This window comes from Trachurus japonicus, chromosome 21 (genome assembly GCF_045865225.1).
Source record: "Trachurus japonicus isolate A0001 chromosome 21, Traja_1.0".
NCBI classification, from domain to species: Eukaryota; Metazoa; Chordata; class Actinopteri; order Carangiformes; family Carangidae; genus Trachurus; species Trachurus japonicus.
Window position 1 is genome coordinate 28820905 of NC_140927.1, and position 23740 is coordinate 28844644.

General features: G+C 42.3%; 1 protein-coding gene across 8 annotated transcripts in view; it reads right to left on the reverse strand.

Moving 5' to 3' along the window:
- Positions 1–23740, reverse strand: part of lrch1 (leucine-rich repeats and calponin homology (CH) domain containing 1) — a 102847-nt gene that overhangs the window by 8814 nt on the left and 70293 nt on the right. For 2 of the 8 annotated variants that reach the window (XM_085764413.1, XM_085764414.1), the window contains exons 14-18: positions 21914–21986; positions 11376–11485; positions 3906–4043; positions 3504–3581; positions 310–712 (exon numbers count right to left, since the gene is read on the reverse strand). In XM_085764413.1, coding sequence (XP_085620539.1) covers positions 416–712; positions 3504–3581; positions 3906–4043; positions 11376–11485; positions 21914–21986 — 696 coding nt within the window. In that variant the 3' untranslated portion in view covers positions 310–415. Of the gene's footprint in view, positions 1–307; positions 713–3503; positions 3582–3905; positions 4044–11375; positions 11486–20452; positions 20576–21913; positions 21987–23492; positions 23610–23740 lie in introns of those variants that run through there. The other 6 variants (XM_085764416.1, XM_085764418.1, XM_085764419.1 and 3 more) reach the window with 5 other exon arrangements.

Sequence of the window (23740 nt, forward strand, 5' to 3'; positions counted from 1 at the left end):
GTGAACGTACAGTGACTCTACAGTTTATGTTTTATGACGTAAGTTATGTATAGTTGAGGTTGTGGCCCCTCTGAGTGACAGGTGGGTGAGCGTATGTTTGCAGACTCCTCCCCTTTGCCCATTTTTGGATTAGCTGGGCGGAGTCAAGCACTGCCAAGATGGCGACGAGTAATGTTTAAGTTAATTGATTCATTATGTTTTTTTGTTTTTTTCAACCTTGTGTAAAAACTCTTTATCTGTTTTATGTCACTGAACTTCAGATGAATTTTCACTCAGAACGACGACTGTGGATTTTGAGCGTGATTTCTGTTTTTCTTCCCCCATGTGACATGAATGCAGCAGAAATAAGGAGAAGCAGCCCGGAGGAGCAGAATGAGGGCGGAGGAGGAGGGCCGACGGGAGGCTGTTGTCACGGTTACGTCATCTCGCTCCAGCTATAGGCCACAAAGAGCAGAACGAGGCAGAGGATGTGAACCAGGCTGGAGCCCACAATGTCCCAGATTTGCCAGGCGGGGGCCGGGGTTTGGGTGGTGACAGAAACCAACGAGGGAGAGGAGGAGGAGGAGGAGGAGGCGGCGGGGTTCGGAGTCGAGACCGGCTCTTCCCGCTTCCTGTCCGGAGAGGTTGTATCCAAGGCAACCAGCGCCCGAAGAGTGGCGCGAAGTGGCTGCAGGCGGCACTGGGTGATGTCGTAGGGCGAACAGAGGGAAGACTGGCGCCCCAGTTAGGAAGGAAGGAGGGATAAATGAAGGAAAGGAAGGGGGAATACATGAAGGAAGGAAGGAAGGAAGGAAGGAAGGAAGGAAGGAAGGAAGGAAGGAAGGAAGGAAGGAAGGAAGGAAGGAGGGATAAATGTAAAAAAAAAAAAGGAAAAATGGTAGGAATGAAATGAGGGAAGGAAGAAAGGAAACAAGGAGAGAGAAAGGGAAAGAGGATAGAAGAGGGAGAGAAATGAAAGGGCAGGAAGGAGGAAGTAAGAAATAATAATGAAGTATGAAGATGGGAGGAGGGAGGGCAGTCAAAGGAAAAGAAGTGCAAGAGAGAGGAGGTGAAGTTTCCAAAAAAGGGAGAGGAGGATGAAAGGCAGAGGAGAAGGGATGATAGAAATATAGAAGAGGAAGAACCAGAACCCAGGAAGAAGAGGAGAGGTAGAAATGATTAGAGATGAAGGATTTAAAAAAAATAAAAGACAGAGGTGAGAAGGAAAGAAGGGAAGGAAGGAGGAGGAGGAGGAGAAAACAGGAAGGAGAGAGGAAAGAGAGGAGGATGAAGGAAAAAGAGAAGGGAAGAGTGAAATATTCTCCACAAAAGATGAAGAACCCAAAAAAAAAGACGAGGAAAAGGGTGGAGGGAAAGAAGTGAAGAACAAATGTAAAAAGTGGCAGGATGAAGGAATGAGAAGAAAAGAAGAGGATGATGATGGTGATGAAAAACAAAACACATGAAGGAGAAGAAGGGAAGAGGAGGAGGAGGAGGAGGAGGAAGACGTGGTGCGATCCAGCCGGAAAAGTAAAAAAGAGAAAGAAAAGGCAGGAGGTTATAACCAATGGACACAGAGGTCAAAGGTCACAGATAAGAGCGTGAGCTGGTGGAGGTGAGGTGGGGGGAGGCAGGCAGGCAGGGGTTACCATGGCAACGGGCAGGACCGCTTGCTGAGAGAGAGTTGGAGCGACTCCGACCCTCCCTCTCTTTCTCTCCCTCTCTCAGGAAGCGGACCGCCATGAGGAGGTGAGGTGGCTGATGGGAAAGAGCCAGTGCAGCCGCAGCACGTTAGCATGTTAGCACAGAAGCTGTTAGCACGTTAGCATGTTAGCTCTTTAGCCGAAGCAGTCAGTGAAGCGTTCAGGCTGCAGGTAACAGTAACAGTGGCGGCCAGTTAGCAACAGAGGCTGGAAACAGTCAGCAAGCAGCAGCAGCAGCAGCAGAGATGGAGGTCAAAGGTCAAACAGGTAAAAACAGCTCAAAACCAGAACCAGTTAAGTTATAATCATAAAAAAACGTCAAAGATGTGAACGACGTCACCTTCAATTCATACTTTATCCACCAGCGGCACCACACAGGCTAGCGGTTTCCCTTTGTTTACAGTCTTTATGCTAAGCTAAGCTAAGCTAAGCTAAGCTAACCAGCTCCACAGTCACAGACAGAAGAAGAGTCACGCTGATCTGAAGTCTTGTTCACAAAAAATGTCAAACTATCACTTTAGGACTACTTTGTCTCTTTAGAAACCACATTTCCCAGAATGCACCAGTCACAGCTCATGAACAACAGACAAACAGAAACCATGTTCCTCATTTTTTACACGCCTGGCCTGAATGATGCTACAAGAATTTGAAAAAAGAGGTATAGACCACACACACACACACACACACAGTAAACCCAGTGTGTGTCAGACTGAAGCTGCCGTCCTGATGATGGAGGAAGCTTGAAGCCACAGGCAGCGATGACAGCGGTGATGAATCAGCGTTAAATGTCGACATTAACGACCGAGTTTAAAAGCGATGGGAACAACAAAAACAAAAAGAGGTAGGAGGGTAGAAATCCGACCAGAGCTGGGAGAAGGCCGAGAGCTCCTCCAGTTTTAATTAATAAATTACATTTATAATAATGAAAAACTCCCCAGATTTATAACAGAAAGACAGGAGCAACGGCTTTCCTCCCAGATTTGGTTCACAGTTTAGTATTATCATCTTCATCATCATTAGTGTCCTGCAAAAATCTTCAGTTTCAGTTTTCAACTCAATCAGCAACATGACTCATCAGATAATTAAATCTGCATGTGTTGCATTGATTTAATAAAGTAAGTAATAAAAGTCAGACTTTTATTTTGCAGGACACCTTCACAGCTCCTTCTACTTCCTGTGTTTATCTGATCACTAATCAGTCGACTGAGAACATGCTGCTGACTACAGAGAGTTAACATCTGGAGGTCAGGAGGTTCCTCTCATGAACTGGGGGTGTTCACAGGCAATCGATGTGTTACTTTATAATCTGTGTTTTATTCTGGTTGACCCTTCCTCTGTTGCTGTGGACTCAACAATGACCTGAGATCTGTTTTGTCACCTGATACAAAATAAGCCAAATTACTAAAGAGGAGTTAAAAAATTCTGCAGCTGTGAGGAGAATTGTTTCTATGTGACTTTGAAGGAGATTTTTAGACATTTATAAACAATGTTTATATCATTGGAAAGTGCAAATTACACTGATAATAGAAAATATGTGTATTGTGTTTATATGTTTATATTTGACTGAGTCATTTTGATGAATTTTGCGACATCAGGGTGCTGAAGTCACTCTACAACAGTCAAACTACAATAAATAAGTTATTCTGACTGTGTATTTTTAATGTGTAACGCAAACGTTGAATCTTTTGCTGTGTTTAAAATCTTTGTTGAAGATTATGGGAGATAATGGAACAAAGGTATAAACCACCCCCAGTTCAGAGAGAGACGACCCTGCTGTGGTCGGAGGAGGTTCAGTACTGCAGATCCAGGATCACGTCTTACCTCAGGGACGCCGATCTTCCTGCAAGCGTCCAGGAAGTTCTCCACGTTCCTCCGACACTTGGCCATGCTGAGTTTGGGCTGGAGGCACAAAGAGGCATTTAAACACAACTGTCAACGTCTCATTCAATTACAATCTGCTATTTATAAAGCTGTTTTCACCAGGTCTGCTGGAAGAGTAATGGTGACGGAAAAAACATAAATAGGAAAAATGACGATTTGACAAAGATAAAGGAGGAGGAAAAGTTGGAAGCAAGGAAGTGCAAGAAGAAATGAAAGAGGTGAAGTGTTCAGAAATGGGAGAGGTGGATTAAGAAAAGGCGAAAGGAGGAAGAAACAGAAAATAAAAACCAGAGAGAAGCTGAGATGAATAAACCAGAAACTGATGGGACAGATGGGACGTACCACTGCAGGTGAGGGGACGTGGATGCTGCCGACAGAGCGCGGGCGAATGTGATTGGCCAGGTGACAGAGGACGACGCCGTCCATCAGAGACGAGCCGAGGTCTTCGGGGAGGACGACCTTCAGCCGGCTCTCGATGCTCTGAGGAGCAGACAGGTGAGTGAAGGGTTAAATGACGGACAGGAAACACTGATGAGACGGAGACTGAGACAGACAGAGACTGAGTTGTCCTCCATTGTCCTCACTCACAGTATTTATAATCGAGGTGGAACCAGAACTTCCAGGTTCTTCAACATCCCACTGATATCATCTGTGTGTGTGTGTGTGTGTGTGTGTGGGCTGTGGTTCTTTGTGAGTTTAGACGAGGACAAAAACTTTTTTCTTTTTTTTTTTGGGAAAAGATCCAGTATTGTTGTTTACCGATTGTTTCTATTTTTAGGAGCAGCGTCTCTCAGGAGCTTTAAAGCAGCTGCAGCTGAAGGTCACGACTCTGGACTGAGACCTGAGTCCAGACCAGGTTTTAATCACAACAGACCGGACTCACAAAACTCACAAAAGGTTTTTTTTTTTTTTTTTAATTTACTTTTTATTGGTTTTTTTTTATATACACATACAAAATGTGCCAACAGGGCACAAAAACACACAGGTTAACAAAACGTAACATGACAAGGGGAGGATTTGTTCATTAAGCGGAGCATCCGAGTCAGGCATAAACACATCATACATAAAAGGGTGTTTCTTGAGGATATGGAGCAAAACATTTCTTAATCAAGAGTTTAGCCTTATCTTTATGATCTATATGAAATCAGGTCTTACAGTTGACACGTAGCTGAGCCATTTCAACCAGTTCTCTTCAAAAATATCATATTGGTTTTTGAGTTTGAATGTAATTCTCTCCATAACATATATATTATAAATGATATCAATCCATTCATTAATTGTTGGTTTGTCTTTTTTAAACCACTTTCTGGTCAGAGCCTTTTTACACCCCACTAGCAACACTCTCAGAAGGTATTTGTCTCTCTTTGGAAGGTCAAGTCCATCCAGATCACATAGGTATATGACTTTGAAATTTAAAAACATCTTCCTTTTGAAAACATCCTCCAGGACTCCAACAATCTCTCTCCAAAATAGAGTCACAGAGGGACAGTTCCAGAAGATATGGAAATGGTTTGCTGAAGTATTCCCACAGGATCTCCAACAGGCAGTCTGATTTGAATAGTTGGTCTTTTGTGCAGGAGTACGAAAGAATCGAGTCACATTTTTCCAACTGAATTCCCTCCAGGAGGGGGAGCTTGTCACTCACCACTGTTGTCTGCAGGTCCTGTCCCAATCTTCTTGAGAGACTGTGAAGCCTCCCTCTGCTTCCCATCTTTCCTTAATGTCCAAAGTATGATCACTTTTAAGATTTTGAAGAGCGGAGTATAACTTAGATATTATCTTTTGGAGGGTGACGTTCTTGTAGGCTCTTTGAAAAATTCTAAGAATTTCATCCCTTCCTGTAGTAACATCGCTTGGGAATTTCTTGCTCATAAAGTCCTTAATTTGTAAATATCTGAAGTGATCTTGATTGTGCAAACCAAATTTTTCTTTTAAGTCCTGGAAGCTCAAAACCTTATCCTGATCAAAGAGTGTGCAGTAGGCTGTAAGTCCATTTTCTGTCCAGTTTTTGAACCTTGTGTCATAGTTTTTCGGCACAAAATCTGGATCATATGCAAACCATTTAAACATTTCGGCTCCTCTCTTCAGATTATATTTTTTTATAACTTCGCCCCATGTTGTCAAGGAGCCAGATATCCATGGGTTATGGGGATCTGGGAGGAGGTTAATTAATGAAGGATCTCCAACTAAATTATTAACTGGTGGCCCCTTTCCCATTGCCATTTCTATTTCTTTCCATTTTGAGCTATAATTTGGTGTACACCATCCCACTAATGGCCTAATTTGAGCTGCTCTATAATAATTTGACAAACAGGGGAGGGCTAGACCACCTTTCTCTTTTGGTAATTGTAGAGTTTTATATTTTATTCTTGGCTTCTTCCCTGCCCATATAAATCTGGAAAGAATTTTATCCCACTCTCGAAAATATAATTCTGGTTTCCCAATTGGTATAGAGTGAAACAAATATAAAAGTCTTGGTAAAATGTTCATTTTGACCGAATCTATACGAGAACTGATATTTAATTAAGGGATTAAGTTCCATCTGTTGATATCTGCTATAATTTCTTTTTTAAGAGGGCCATAGTTAATTTCTTCTATTTTTGATATATCTAGGGGAAGGAGAATTCCCAGGTATTTTATAGAACTTTTGTCCCAGTCTAGATGGTAAATGGAGCGGAGACTTTGAGGGGGATCAAATTGAAAACTAAGGACCTGGGTTTTTTTTGTATTTAATTTATACCCTGAGTATGACCCGTACTCATCTAAAACAGACATCAACGCTGGCAGAGATTCTATTGGATTTGAAAGACTAACAAGCACGTCATCCGCAAAAAGGGCCAGCTTTTGTTCACCTGCTGCCATGTTTATACCAGTGATTTTGTTGTTCTGTCTAATCCATTGTGCCAATGGCTCAATAAAAATCGCAAATAAGATTGGACTTAGGGGACAGCCCTGTCTTGTTGATCTCTCCAGCAGAAAAGAGTCTGTAAGCTCCCCGTTGATTTTTAGCTTAGCAGATGGTTTGTCATAAAGGGCTTTTAATGTATTAATAATTACCTGGTCAAAACCAAATTTCTCCATAGCACTGAATAGGAATTTCCATCTAACCGAATCAAAAGCCTTTTCCGCATCTAAACTAACTAAAACGGCCTGTATTTTGTTTTGATTTATATGTCTGATAATTTGTAGAGATCTTCTAATATTGTCATGTGTCTGACGTGCAAGAACAAAACCTGTTTGATCCATATTGATTATTCGAGGTAAGATTTTCTCAAGTCTCTTAGTAATAATTGAAGTAAATAATTTATAGTCCAAATTGAGCACACTGATAGGTCTGTAATTTGCGCAGTCTAATTTGTCTTTTTTTCCCTTAGGTATAACCGATATAATCGCTTCTTTCCATGATTCAGGGGTTTCCCCTTCAGCCAGGACCCAGTTGAATGTTTTTAATAGAATAGGTGTCAAAACCTCCTTCAGTTTCTTATACCACTCTGAACTGAATCCATCCGCACCTGGAGATTTATTGGCTTTGAGTCTTGAGATAGCCGAATAAATTTCCTCTTTTGAAATTACTGAGACTAATCTTTTATTTTCTTCTTCTGTGAGTTTTGGTAGATTTAAGGATTCGAATAGTGACTCCATTTTTTGGTCGGTATTAACTTGAGGTTGAGAATATAATTTTTCATAATATTCTTTAAAACAGTCTTTAATTTCCTGAATTTGGTGGTGAATTACCTTGGTTTTTGGGTCCCTTATCTTGTATATTGCATTGTCTGCCTGTTGTTTTCTTAACTTATATGCTAATAGTTTTGAATATTTGCTACCCCCTTCGTAGTATTTTTGTTTTGTGTAAAGTAGTTTCTTTTGAATCTCTTGGGAGTATAACTCTTCAATCTGATTTCTTTTCTTCTTTATTTCTATTTTAACCTTTGGGTCTGTTGACTCCTTGTGTTCAGATTCTAGGTTTTTAAGTTCAGTCTGAAGTGTCTTAATTTTAACTTCTCTTTGTTTTTTAAGAAAAGACGACACTGCAATCACCCTCCCTCTCATTACTGCCTTACAGGCATCCCAGAGTATGGGCGGAGAAACCTCTCCATTATCATTAAACTCCAAGTATTCTTGAATTTCTCTTGCAAATTGTTCTGTCCTATCGTTGTTGAGTACACTAGGGTTTAGTTTCCAATGTGAAAGCTTCCTTCTATGAGTATTTTCTAGGGACAAATAGAGTGGGCAGTGATCTGAAAAGTCCATTGCTCCAATATGGCAATCTTGTACTTTGCTACTATCTGTCCCGAATAATAAAAAATAATCGATTCTAGAATATGTTGAGTGAGGAGATGAATAGAAGGTATAGTCTTTGGCTGATGGGTTTAGGTGTCTCCAAACATCAATTAATCCTATTTCTGATAGTAGCAAATTAATTTTCTTTGTTATTTTTTGGGGGCGGGACATTCTTGTCGCTGTTGAGTCAAGATTCGGGTTAAATGTGGTATTAAAGTCACCTGCGCAAATTAAAGTCCCCTGTGCTTCAGTTGTGATCCTTTCAATTACTTGGGTATAGAAATTTGGTTCTGAACCAGGAGGGATGTATACATTATATAGGGTAAATAAATTTCCATCAACTTTTCCACGGATCATTATGAATCTACCTTCCTTGTCTTTAATAGCAGACATATGTTCGTATGTCACCCTACCCGAGATTAGAATAACTACTCCCCTAGTATGTTTAGATCTATTTGAGGAGGAAAAGACATATTTAAACCCCTGTCTTTTGAGTTTTTCATGTTCAGTTTCCGTCAAGTGGGTTTCTTGCAGATATGCAATATCTATGTTTTCTCTTTTTAATTTAAGAAGGATTTTGCTTTGTTTGACTGGGCTACGAAGCCCGTTCACATTTAGAGACACTACTTTCATTATCTGGTCCCTGTATGTGTCGGCTTACCTCTGTAATTGTATGATGCTATAACTTTAACAAAAACAGATTTCCCTTGTAGAAAAAGACATTTCTCCCCTGTACTGAACATAGAACAAGAACAAGTGTTTACGCTCATCGTAACAGAAATGAATACACAAACTTCCTGTGACTGAGGGACCTTTGTCCCTCTAGGGTCCCTGTTGGTGGGTGGAGGGAAAAAACCTTCCTGGATGGTTGGGGCCCTCCTTAGTGGTGTAGTGGCTAACCAGCCGGTGCACTCCATGTCCACTAATTAGTCCAACATTCTTATTAACCGTTCAGTCAGTTTTTTTTTTTTTTTTTTCAGTAACTTCAACAGATTATTATTAAAGTAAAGAGAGAGAGTAAAAAAGAACAGATCATCTCCTTTGATTAACAGTCTACTCACAGCATTTTAATCTGCATGGGGTTTTAGTGCTTTTAGAATTGGGATGGTGGTCTTCTAAACTCCTGGAGTTTTTCTTTCACTCGGGTCTGCATCTGTTTTCCTCCGTTGGCCACTCGTTGCCATGGGAACGCCTTCTGAATCCTTTCCTCAAGGTTGGGGGCTAGATCCCCTCTGGCAGCGGGCACCTCCATGCCCCGTGCCCGTAGCTCCTGTGCGGCTTGGTGTGCGTCCTCATAGGTCCGTGGGCCGGTGCTCCAGTGAATCCGGATCCGCGTGAATGGGGTCTGGAAGCGAATGCCTTTTTCTTTCAGCGCTTTTTTAATTCCCCCGTAGGCTCTGCGTTTTTCCATCACTTCGTATGCATAATCATGGTCAAAGAAAATCGGTTTGTTGTTCAGGTGGATTTTCTTTTTCCAGGCCAGCTTCAACACCGTTTCTTTGACATCATACTGCTGAAAGTTTATCACAATAGACCGAGGTGTAGCGTCAGGTCCCGGCTCCTGGGTCAGAGCTCTATGAGCCCGCTGAATCTGCAGGGACATGCCGTCGGGGAGAGCCAGCTCCGTGGTCAGCAGGTTTTCCATAAACTTTATCATCGAGTCGCCCTCTGAGCCCTCCGACACTCCGTAAACTCGGATGTTGTTTCTTCTAGACCTGCTTTCCAAATCGGTGACTTTCTCTTGCAGTCTGTGGTGTTCTTTCAGCAGACTCAAAAGAGCCTCTTTAGTTGCAGCGCCGCTTGTTTCCATATCCGAGATGCGCTCCTCTGCCTCGGTGATCGCCTGATCGTGACCCTGGAGCCTGGTCCCGACGTCTGTTAGCTTCTGGGTTAGCTCGTGTCTCAGCGTCGCTAGCTCGTCCTTAAAGTCTTTCTTTAAGTCTCCCTTGAGCTCGGAAATAGCTGAGTGAATGTCGTTTTGGAAATCACGGATGTTACTTGAGATGGCAGACAGTTTCTGTAGTAGCTTGTTGTCCTTAGCTTCACCGCCGTCTCTGCTAGCTAGCATGTCGCCATTTTCCTCGTCGGTCGGCTCGATTTGTTTTTTATTTTGTGGGTTTTCTTGCTCAATTACTCTCTCTGTCCGGTTCGAATCGTCTCTTTTTTGTTTCCCCCCACTCATTCTCCGTTTTCAAGTTAAAGTTTTCGAGTTTGGGGGAATTTTGATACTGACTGATACGGAGCGATTGACTATGCGTCTGTCACGAGCATGTCTTGACCGGAAGTCCACAAAAGGTTTTAATCACAACAGACCGGACTCACAAAACTCACAAAACCAAAAAGAAAGACAGAAAAGTTTTTTGGGTTGAGGATTTAGATTGAACGTCTTCTGTCATTTTCTTATATTTTCTTCTGAACACTTAAAGTTATAGTCTCTATATCTGTATCTTTGCATTAAAGCAGATATCAGTGGAATGTTTTTGTTAATATAAGTCCTAAATAGTCCTATTTTCCGTCAGCAATCACTTACATGAAGTATTTCAGCCTAAACACGAGTCTCTCCGTCACTCTGCTCTGCTGTAACCCGAGGAGAAAATTTTCCTTGTGGGATACAAGTGTTATCCAATGAGGGGAGAGAACGGCATGAAGGGCTGTGTGTGCAGCCAAGGGATGCGCGTGAATGTGGTGACGTAGCACGAGGACCAATTGATGCCTGACAAGGGCGGGGGCTGCTAACTCATGGTGCGTTCAAGGAAACTCGTACTTTGTGTTTTTCCTTCCTGTGAAGTCATACCAGTTCGATCTGGTACGAGTTTACGGGTCGGAAGTTACGAGTGGCCGTTATAGGGAACTTTCACAGACAACAGGACGGTAAAAACACGAGCTACGGGTTACCTGGAACGCTACCAAGTCGTAGTTGTGACTTGAAGCTGTAACTTACGGTTTCAAAAGCCTGCCTTGAACACAGCATTAGCCGAAACGGCCGTGCCGATGATATCTGCTTTAACTGCCCAATTTTGTATAAGTTGTCATTTGTCTGATTGTTTTTAACTACCTATTTTTATTCTTTCTTAGTAAATGTTATGAGCTATTATAAGCTAGAGCATAAAGTATATGTGAATCCTAAACTGTATATTATATTGTCAAAATATTGTGGCAGGACAAACCAGCTCAGAATTTCACTTCAAGTTTTTTTTAAAGTTCAGGTAAAAAATAAATAAATTCAGCTCAGCTTCAACAGCAAACCAGTAAAATCAAGTTCATTTCAGTTCCCTGCACACAAGCCAAAAAATAAAAGTGCACAACATCATCTTGTCTCCATCTGGACTCTAACCCATCTGCAGGAGCAGCGACTGCACATTCACATACAAACACAACACAGACTCTGGATCAGCTGATTAAAACCAGAGTCTGCGGTACAGAACTGAAACGCAGTCTCAATGTTTTACAGCTGCTGCGAATCTACCCATCAGAAATAATCAATAATAATATATATATAATAATAATAATAATAATCAGTATGTGTCTCACATCTCGGAGCTGTTCCATCAGCTCCAGCTCCTCTCTGAGCTGCTCCATCTTCCTCCTCATGGTGAACTGAGGATCCACAGACTCCAGACTCTTGTGGCTGCGCAGGAAAACTGCAACAACAACAACAACAACAAGAGGAGAGGAGGAAGAGGAGGAGAGGAGAGGTCAGGATGAAGAGTCAAACAAAAGTGAAAAACAAAATTGATCTGGGACAATTGATAATGTCTGAGGAGATCAGCTCAGATTCATAATATCATCAAATGCTACAAATCACAGCTACACAGGTGAAAATCACCAAAATGTTATTTGACCTTTTATTTGAAGTCCCGCCCCCTTTTGCTACTGTTGCTATGGACATTGATTGTGTTTCTGTCAGACTTTGAACATAAACTAGATATAAAAGGTAAATAAAGACGGATGTGAGCAGGTTTATGAAGCTCAGAGTGGAGTCGAGCTCCGCCGTCGCTATCTTGGCAAAGCTTGACTCCGCCTCCAACTCCCCGCAAATCCAAATATGGTCAAAGAGGAGGGGCATGTTTCGGACAACAAGGTTTTAGGACAACAATTCTGTGAAAAGGCATCTCAACCTTTGACCCCTTCATAACATCGTTTAGTTTAGTTTATTTGCACATTATATAGCCTACATAAAAACAATGAAAATAATTTAATTAAACATTGTGCAGGAGAGGTGGAAGACAAGTAAGGCTTATGAAAATGGTTTTCAAAGAAAAAAAGAAATTCATAAGAGAAAAAAAAGCAGTTTACTGTACATAGCAATAATTTGATGTATTAATTCAATAAACGTCCACTTTTCAACTGAATTTATCCGATTTAAAAACCAAATCATGACATGATCAGTGATCAATGAGATAAAAGAAGAGGGGTTTTATTTTGAAAGGTAACAAATAAACAACTGAAGCTCTGAAGAGTTTTTAAAATGAAAGAAAATCTGAGAAAACTGGGTCTGTTAATAATGTTTCAACGATTTCTATTGGTGTGAACACTCAACATACACTATCCGTGTGTGTATGTGTGTGTGCAGCAGCTGGATGCAGATAACGTCAACATGAGCGTGGACGTCGTGGAGACACTAACGAACGTCCCGTTTCTCCAGTGACACAGAATAAAAAGCCTCCTCTGCCATGAAAGATGTAGGAAGCTTATGTAAGCTCGACATTCACGTGCACTCATGCAGTCAGAGCTCGGCGCTTTGTCACAGGAGCGGTCATGTGAAGACGAGTTCACCGCTGCGTTATAACACACACACACACACACACACACACACACACACACACACACACACACACACACACACACACACACACACACACACACACACACACACTGCTGACTGTACATCCATCTATGTGATCACAGCAGAAGAAAAAAGATCAAATAAACATGGAGGGAAGTCGAGCGTCTCCGTCTTCAAGACTTTAACTAACCACATCCTGCACTAGATGATAATATTAAATTGATTATTATAGATGTCACAGAGAAGCAGTCGGCGGTGATGAAGGATACTTTTCCTTCATCAATGTAGAAACATTAGAGTTAGAGCAGAGGCAGAGAGACGTTCAACCGCAGCATCATGACGAGCATTTACTCAGACGTTCACATTAACACCATTTTCCTCTTTAGTTGTTTAATCTGAAGGGAAAAAAAATATTTCACAGGAGCTTCAGTGTCTGATTATTTCACTCAACTGTTGTTTTCACACAGATTAAACAAAGCAGATTAATGTTAATGTGTGAAACTAGTGAAGTGTAAAGGTGTTGGCAGATGGATATTTAATGTTCCCAAAGTTAAACAGCTGCTGCCGCTGCTGCTATCAGCTTCATGTTAACTGTAAAAGACACACACATACACACGCACACACACACACACACACACACCTATTTTACAGTAGATCTAAACCTTGTTTTTAACACAGCTCATGTCTGTAGTTCCACTGAGTGACCACAAGGTGGAGCTACAGCCTCTAAAGAGCATCAGTGTTTTGGTTCTCAAACACTTGAAACTGTGTTTTACTAAACTACAGGAAAAAATAAAGAAAAACTTAAATGTTTTGTTGATTAGAATAAATTTATATTCTAATAATGTTAGAATGTATTTGCAAAAATATAGTCTTTATTGAAAATAAACACTGTTGAATATTTGGATGATTTTGGTGAATAAGTTACAAAACAACAATGTATTAAACATCACTGTCTTTTTTAATTTTGGGTGGTGTTAATAAAGTTTAAAATATACCATAATGGAAAAACTGCCAATAATGAACTGGAAACCTTCAAAATAAAATCTAACTTGCAGGTGTGTTTATGATTTAGGTGAAAATTGTCCTTTAGTTTCCTCCTGCAGGTATTTGAACACCTGAGGTTGAGGTCAAAGGTCACGAGTCTCAGTCAGTAAAACCAGAGAACAAACGGTTAAAGACTCAGAGACGAGTTTGTTTGTTTCACTCTGTTAATCCTGAGTGAGGAGGAGGAGGAGGAGGAGGAGGAGGAGGAAGGAGGGGGAGGTGACGACAGGAAAATAGTTTTTATCTCCACTGTTTTATCTTCTGGGTCAAATCATTTTTACAAGCTGCTGCTCCCTCCCCTCCCCCACTCTTCATCCCTTCCTTCCTCCTCCTCCTCCTCCTCTCTAAATTTCTTTGTGTGTCTGCCATCTGGACTCTTTGAGCCCGCAGCATCTCGTCTCTGCGTCTCCTCCTCTGACGACTTATTAAAAGGTTTTGTTGATGTTCAGAGTGAGACCTGGACCAGGACTCGTCTGACAAACAGAACCAGACCAACAGATCCAGGTCTGGTCTCTGCACAGGTCAGGCTCCAGATCACTGTTTGGTTACATCTCACCACTAGGGGGCAGCACAAGATGATGAAGATGGTGTTGGAAAAATACAACAAACCACATCTCCCTGAGCTCCTCTGTGTCACATTTTACCAACAAGCTCATGGGTTTTGTTGTGTTTATTATCATCAATCAAGCCAAAGATCATCTACTATGACCAGATGGCTCATTACAAAGCTGCACCAATGATATGAGATGTTACAGCTACACTTCCTGTCTCCTTAGTGGGCGTGGTCACCCGTCCCCCCCCACCTCATGTTGTGAACGTGTGTGGATTTATAAAAGTTGTCGGTAGAGGAAAGTGAGAAATGTATATACAGTATTCTCATGATACTATTAAATATGTGCACAGCTAACCGTTATATTTAGCATTACGAAGATTAGTGGGTACGGGAGTCCGCGAACATTAGTTGAGACAGAGACTGGAAAAGTCTGAGAAAAAGTTAATTTTCTCCTGATTTGTCTGAAATTTGTCCATTTTAGTGTCAAAATGTTCAGAAAGGAGATATGTCCTGTGAAAAATGAGTCCAATATTTACTTCAGTGACTATGGAGTGAAAGAATCGACCATAATCCAAGCTCACGTTCACTTCTCCCACTGGAATCAAGAGAGTCAAGACCTGCTGCTGCTGGTGGTCTCCTAAAGGGGGCAGAGTCATGGTCTGCTGGTCTCCTAAAGGGGGCGGAGTCATGATCTGCTGGTCTCCTAAAGGGGGCGGAGCCATGGTCTGCTGGTATCCTAAAGGGGGCGGACTGCTGGTCTCCTAAAGGGGGCGGAGTCACGGTCTGCTGGTCTCCTAAAAGGGGCGGAGTTATGGCCTGCTGGTCTCCTAAAGGGGGCGGAGTTATGGCCTGCTGGTCTCCTAAAAGGGGCGGAGTTATGGTCTGCTGGTCTCCTAAAGGGGGCAGAGTCATGGAGAAACCCACGGGACACAGATACAGGAAACTGACTCGTTGTGGGGCGTCTTGTTTCTTTATCGTCTTTGTAACAGAAACTGGACTACAGCTTCCTGGTGGCTTCATGAAGCTGCACCTTGAGCTAAATGCTAACATTAGCATGTTGACATAACCAACAGCAAGTAGCCTAGCCTATTTCAGTAAAAATCAAAAGATGTCGACCTTGTGAGGATAAATCAAGAACACCTTGTCCAGATGTTGCCAGATGTCATCCAGAAGTTCAGATATGTCCATCTAGGCCACAGCTGTAGCACTACCGATAAAGTTTGTAGGCTACAAAATAATAAACTTTATTAATCTTCTCTACAAACGGTGTCTGTGTTTGAGCTGCTGCTGTTTACCGGCAGCAGACAGACACACACACACACACACACACACACACACACACACAGTATCCTAATCCTGCTGCTATTCAGTAACAACACAGATGGATGAGCTCGTTGTTATCTATCTAAGCCTCCTCCGTGTAAACCGTCTCCTCGTCACCATGGTTACCACCTGATTCTACGGCAACACCTCTCTCTTTCTCTTTGGGAGAGCAGACAGATAACATCTCTGATCACAGAGCTGATCCAGCTGAAAACGACCTGTGGGTGTGTGTGTGTGTGTGTGTGTGTGAGAGACTTTTTCTCACACTGCCAAGTGTTGATGAGTTTGAGTGTGAACGTGCAGACGGAGCAAAGAGGGCACAGGTTCAATTCCCTGAGGTCACATCACACTGTCATCAGCTCTGATGATGATGAAGAGTGAGTGGATTTTATGTTTATTTTTTTAAGTATGAATGAGAATATATATATACAAAATGAAAGCACAGAAAAAACTAAATTTTTCTAGATCTGAATATTTTTTTCTAATTTTAAGAACTGCTTCTTCTTCATTGACACCTATTCTTTATTTTTGAAGGCCTGTTTTCTTCCTGTGTAGCTGCTCTACAGAGACAATTGGCAATAACCATTTCCTGCTAAATGTTTTATAGTCGAGACATGAAAATAAAATTATGTTTCACACGTGTTTCACCAGCTGTTTAGTATTTAATCCGTAGTTTAAACATAAAACATGTCACTGGCAGTAAACATTTAATCCATTTTAATACTCAGACAGAAGCTGCATCTTGTTTCCAAGCGACCGTCACTGTTGAAATTAACATAAATTCATATAATAAGAAGTCAGTGCTCCCTGGTCCAGGTCTGTAACATCACATGTTGATAATCTCTCACATCTAATCTATCACATTCAGATTCATAGATCTCATCTCATATAATCTGCTCAGATTCTGTTTCTGTTCTTCGTTTATTTCTTTATATATATCTTTTTTTTTTAATCTTATCTTGTTTTATCCTATCAGCTGTTAAACTCTATTAAATGTTCATTTAATGAACCTGAACTGAACTCCGAGTTGAGTTTGCGTTCACATCTGGAGCCGGTTTGACCTTTAAACCAGGTTTTTAAACCTCAAACAGAAGCAGTTAAGACGAGACAACCCGCACTCACAGTGAAGAAGACACACACACACACACACACACACACACACCCACACATAAACACATAAAATATGTACCAACATGCAGAGGCAGACACGCTCTCACACACCACCTAAACAGGTATGCACACAGAAATGCAAATAAGCACAAGATTAAAACACACACACACAAAAACAGATGACTCTCACACACCCACACACCAACACACACACTCAGGGTGATGATTGGTTGTTAATGAGGTCAGGAGCGGTGATGATGTGAGTGTGTCAGTTCCTGGTGATGTCACTCTCCCTGAGGCCTGAGCCCATTATACACCATTATCTTATCACACCACACACACACACAGTACACATGACCCACTCATGTAGAAACACAACACTTAAGAGCAACAACGCTTCTGTAGAGAAACTGAAAGCTTGTTACCGTGGTGACGTGTGTAATATAAGCTTTAAAACGCACATCTACGGTTATACTGTATGGAGCTTTAAGCTTTAGCATTGAAGGGACAGTTCAACATTTTGGCAAATTGGCCCATTGCCATAATCCCTATAGTCATAGCAGTAGGTTCGTTACCTTTAATTGTCGGTGCAAGCTATTTTTAGAACGGTGGAGTGGAGCAGCAGGCTGCTCAGGGCTATGCTATGGAGGCTCATGGGATTTCTTGGTTTCCCTCATCAAACTCATAAAATACACAATCCAACAACTCCAAAACGCTTTCGTGGACAAGTTGTGACCTGCACATTCACCACGCTATGAGATAATAACAGAACGTTACCAGACAGAGTTGTTTTAGAGGGAAATTCAGAGACTGCTTGCCGAAAAACTGTCCCTGAAGGCAACGCGCATCAGCAGTTTTGCATTAATTTCCCTCTAAAACAACTCTGTCTGGTAACGTTCTGTTATTATCTCATAGCGTGGTGAATGTGCAGGTCACAACTTGTCCATCAGAGCATTTTGGAGTTGTTGGATTGTGTATTTGATGAGTTTGATGAGGGAAACGAAGAAATCCCATGAGCCTCCGTAGCGTAGCTCTGAGCAGCTCGCCGCTCTGCTCCGCCGTTCTAAAAATAGCTTGCACCGACAATTAAAGGTAACGAAACAAACCTACTGCTATGACTTATGGCAATGGGCCAATTTGCCAAAAATGTTGAACTATCTCTTTAACTGAAACTGCAGTGAGTATCAGTAACAACAGCAGAGATTTAAAATGTCCCAACACACTGAACGAGGTGAGAGAGTCTCTGTTGGATCGTCAGAGGTTTGTTCACACGAGGACGTCGTTACTGAGAGTGTGTGAACAGTTAAACGGCTCAGAGCCACTGCTCACTTCCTGCAACATATCAGAGCCTTTTATGGACCAAGTGAGTGAAACACAGCTCGACACACACACACACACACACACACACACACACACAGCTGTGATCCATCTGAAATGTTGGACTCCGTTCCAGTGGAAGTGGGATACTCCTTTAGGGACCATTATCTAACACTTAAAATATAGGAGCTAAAAATAAAACACACACACACACACACACAAATGTACATAGAAAAAACACACGCATTCACAGTGCGGAAGCTGCATTCACAGACACACACAGCTGGAGGATCATCAGACAATCCCAATATGGCCTCCGTTGTCTCAGGCTGCCTGACTACTGAGATTTAAGACTTAAATTCAACAATTTTTAATGTGTTAATGAAAAAACGTTGATTAAAAAACAGTGATTTACATTAAAGGAATAGTTAACCAAAAAATGAAATTCAGTCATTAGTGACTCATCCTCATGCTGATGAATACTCTGGAGTAGTTTTTTATTCCTCAAAGTGTTGACGTTGTTTTGTGTAAACTCTGGACTATATCCCTTCAGGACACTTGGATTGCAGCGGGTGAGCAGTAAGGAGGAATATTAAATGGTTTTTGTGTAGTTTTATGGACGTTTTTGTGTCAGGCGCTATTCATCTCAAATAAAGTTTTCTTTGGACTACAAACCGGCCTCCTGGGTCTCCAGGTGCACTTTGAGGAATAAAAAACTACTCTTGAGTATTCATCAGCATGAGGGTGAATTTCATTTTTTGGTTAACTATTCCTTTAAAAGCCAGGTCTCAGATGTTTTTTTTGTTTTAATTATTATTTCATATCTGTATCTGTTCCAGAGGTTTTAGTGAGGCAGTGGCACCAGGTGAGGCTTTACCACTGGCTCTGCCCCACTGGACAGATCAGCAGGTTAAGAATCAGTGTGTAGTTTTCATCAGTCAGCTGCTGTAACATGACTTTATAATTTATTTATCTATCAAAACAGTGATTTTTAAAAGTGTTTTGAAGCTAAAACCTGCAAAAAAAACAACAACAACAAACAACCCAAAAAAAAGAATAACTAACTAGGTCCCAGGTCTTAAAAACAACTATTCATGTGTGTCTCCTCTGGTCTTAAAGGGTTAATAATATAACTGCGCATGTTTTTTTTTTACAGTGTAGAGTCACTGAGTTGTTTTTTTTCCAGGATGATCAACGACTTAGAAAGTGAAGTCAGCTTAGTGAATTTAGATGATTTCAGATGTCAACACACACATTTAGTGGAGCTGCAGTGTGTGTGTGTGTATTACCACACTGTTAAAGCAGCTAACAGACACACACACACACACACACACACACACACACACACAGAGGGAGTTTAACTTCCACCACGTGCATTTGCTCGTCTGCTGCCACCACACACACACATGAACAGCTGGGGATAAAAGCCGAGTGCGGCGGCGGCGAAGCTCCTCTTTGATCATGCCTCTACCCCACACACACACACACACACACACACACACAGGCAGCAATAATCTAAAACACCCTCACATGTGGTCTGAGGCAGAAAACACACAGTGGCAGTTGAGGAGAGAAACGAGAAGAAAGTTTTTGGGAGTGATCTAAGGGTTGTTTACCATGTCGTTACCACGGTTACCAACGGGGGGCGCCAGAGAGTCACAGTCAGAGCCGACGTGACGCACCTAAGTTTCCCCAAAGATACTCTATTTACCAAGATACCCCATGAGAGGCTGCTCCAATGATAGAAATGGTTACACTTCCTGTCTCCTAAATGGGCGTGGCCAACCGGCCCCCCACCTCGTCTGTGATCGTGTGTGTGGATTTATACAATTTGTAGGTAGATGGAAGTGATATATTTATATTTTCTTATGATAACATTAAATATTTACACTACTAACAGTCATATTTAGCATGACGAAAAGTATTCCAATAATTTTCACGGGAGTTTGCGGCCGTTTGTTTGACATTGCCTAGGAGATCTGTGCCAAATCTCGCGAGAGTGTGTCGTAGAGACAGAGACAGGTCTTGAACAAAGTTCATTTTCTCCTGATGTGTCCGTCTGAAAATCGCCATTTTTGTGTCAAAATGTTCAAAAGAGATGTGGCTTGTGAAAAATTAGTTCAACATTTACTTCAGTGACTGTGGGGAGAAAGAATCAACCATAATCTGTGTTCACGTTCAATTTTCCCATTGGAGTCAATACAGGCTGCAGCTAGTCGTGGCCGTGCAGAAGCCCACGTGACATGTAGGAAGCTGACTCGTCATGGGGGGTCTTGGTTTATAAACCGTCTTTGGTTTCCCTTCAGAACAACACGCTACGCTAAGCTGAGCTACGGCAGCCCCAGGGCGCCAAAAAACCCCCTTCAAGGAGACAGTCGACAAGAAGACACCTGAGTCCCGGCGCTGCAGCCTCTGCAGGGCCGCAGGAAATCAGAGGGTGGGTGGGCTGGGGGTAAAAAGGTGGAGACCTACCGCGGCTGTGCTCGCCTCCGTCGTCATGGCTACGTGGCGTATCTCTACGTAGGGGCGAGGCCTGTGAGAGGAGGGAGGGGGCGAGACAGGAAGAAGGGGGCGAGCAGGGCAGCGAGGGCGGGGCTACAACCAGGGTGTGGAGGGAGGAAGAGGAGGAGGAGGAGGAAGGTGGGGTGCAGTGTGTGTGTGTGTGTGTGTGTGTGGAAAGGGGTGAGGGGGGGGTGGGGGGTGCAGCAAGGCAAAGTTCATTCCACGAGAAAAAACACACACCCCCGAAAACACCGACAGCACCAGAAAAGAAGTCCAGAGAGACGAGTGGCAGGAAAATCAACCAATGAGACGCAGGAAAAAACGACAGACACACATAAAGCAGGAAGTGAGGTGAAGTCGTGATTTTCACATTAAAAGTCATGCAGCGACAGAAGAAGCGACAGAAAAACGAACAAACAAACGAGTGAATCAGAGAAGGAGAGAGCGAGAACAGGGAGAGAGCGTAAGACGACAACACAACACAACACAACACAACACAACGACAGCACAAAAACAAAAATAAAGATTAGTGGCATTTCACAATAGCTACAGGTCACAGTCTCCACATGCTGTTAGCATCATGTTAGCTTCGTTAGCAGTCAGCAACATTTTCACACACGGTTGGTAACGGTTAGCAAACAAACGCTGGATGGTTGCTAAGCACTAGGAAAAGCAAACACAGCGGACGAGCAGCAGACACCACGAAGCCGCGGCGGCTAACACGGGCTGCTAGCTACACGGGCTGCTAGCTAAATGTCACACAGCGCTAAACAGCTGGTACACACAACCGAGACAGATGTGTTCAGGTTTCTGTTAGTTTCTTTTTTAGTGTTATTTTGTTTCTCTTTTTTTTTATCAGCCTTAGATTTTTAGGGAGGACATTTTTTTTGTTTTTGTGAGGATCATTTTGTCAAGTTGTTCTTTATTTTATCAGTGAAAGCAAAAAGTGAGAGGCAAGTAATCATGTTTTTCTGGGAAGAAATAAAAAATAATAATAAAAAAAGAAAGAATGAGAAATAACTTTTCATTAAAAAAATGTTTTTTTCTTTTTTCCCATTAGGCTTCCATAGTTTGACTATAAAGACTTCATAGTTTTTGCTTTTTTCACATCCTGAAGCTAGATGTCTTATATGCATCACATTTTCCCATTTTTTGTGGCAATGTTGTATGTTAAATAAACATTAAAATAAAAATAAAAAAACTTTCAGCAAGTTCTTGCTTCAAACAAAGTGATGTCTACACTTGAAAAAAACTGATTTCCAAACGGACAGAGCCATGACCGGCGGCTCCAGTCCAACGTTAATTCACACAAAGATTTTGAGCATCCCATCAGTTCATAAGCCCCCAGTTTAACCCAACCAGAGGCACCAATGTGTTCACACCAGTAGACCCCCAGACCCCCTCACCCTCCCAGTTCCACATCCGGCTCACCTGAACGCGGCTTCAGTCCAAACGGCGGGCTGGAGAAGGACGGGGATCCACCGGCCGGAGATCTGTCGTCTCGCTGTGGAAGAAGAGACGGAAATTAGACGAATCACCAATAAACAGAATAATTCAGTGAACAGATGCTGGATTGTTTGTGTCCTTAGTTTCATGTGGGCACACGAAGATAAACTACACACAGAAACACGCACACACACACATACACACACACTGTGGAGATGAAGCTCTAACAAGAGTTCAGTGACCTACAGTGAACGGGCTCAGAGACGATCACTCTCCCTCCTCCTCCTCCTTCCTCTCTATCCATCATTCAGATTATGTAAGCAGCACAGACAGAGACCAGACTGATCCAGGGTCAGGACTCTGTCTGAGGCTTCACACTCAGATCTCACATCAACTGAGAGACTCCTGTGATCGGAGTCGGTTTAATAACGATCGTAGACAGAAATCCAGCGGTCACCAGGACGCAGGTCAGAATCAGACGACGGATTTGTTTTGGTGTTTGGTGAAAAACAGTAAAACAGCCGGAAAAGATAAATACGAACAAAGATAAATGTATAAAACAGGTAGTTAAGATACAGGAGATCATGTTGATGAATGGATTTTAACTTCACACCTCAAAAGTATAATCGTCTTTATGTAGAGAGTCGTAACCACGGTGGCCCAGAGGGCTCAGTGTGCTACTATAATGACTCAAGAAAATATGCTGCAACTTCAGAAAACAATTTTCATCGAGCTGCAAAAACTCACAACCCAACAGTTATGTGTTTGTGGGGACACAAAAAAGTGACGGACCTTAGCACAAAGTTTCATAACGACAGTAGAGTTAATATTTGCAATAATATCATAATGAAGCATGTGATACTGATGTCATGGTAAGCAAAATAAACTGCTGGGTCTGTCATTTTTATTATGTCCCTGGAAACACTTGTGTTGTGTTGTGAGTTTTTTTCTGCAGCTATCTCTTGTTGTGTCTTTGCAGGTACTTTCTTAAGCTGCAGTGTGTTGAGACCTCAGGGCCACCGCACGATTCTCTTGTTTGGACATTATAGCGAAATGTGTCTGATACTTTATTGATAGATTATGAACAATTGAATTCCTCCTTCTCAACAACACAAAACACAACTGACATAAAGTCAATAATCTGCTGCTGGTTTCTTCTGACGACATAAACGAGACACAGACCGACACTGACATCACACATCAGCCGCCTGCAGCAGATGAACTCATTACACGACACCGACATGCAAGACAGGAAACCGTCAGTTCACCAGCCACCAGTTCATCAGATCGGACGTTGTTCGAAAAACCAATCAGGCGTCTCTCTGAGGAGCCTGTGAGTCACTGGTGGTGAGAGACCTGAACCTGACGTGTCCTCGCTCCGTTCACATGCTGCGACTGTGACACATGTGAAAGCGGTTAAATCTGCTCACAGCAAACAGACACACAGGTAGAAGAAGAAGACGACTGTCGGCTCACTGAGAGACGACAGAGATGGACAGGACTCATTCACTCCTTAAACAGCCGAGCAAGCAGCCGGCGGCTCTGATGCCACGGCAAGGTTTACCTTGATGGACATATGCCACTCATACTCCCGACATGCAAGCTGGGCCTCAAACCTGGCCTTCTCTAGAATCATCTGTCTCTTCTTCTGGAACTCATAGCCACCTTCCTCCAGGTGCTGCTACAGAACGCATCACACGTTTAGGCCTTAAATAGACTTTAATATCCTCTATCACTCTATTATTATTATCATCATCACACACTTACAGGCTCTACTTTACCTTACATCATCAAGAACAAAGACACAAAGTA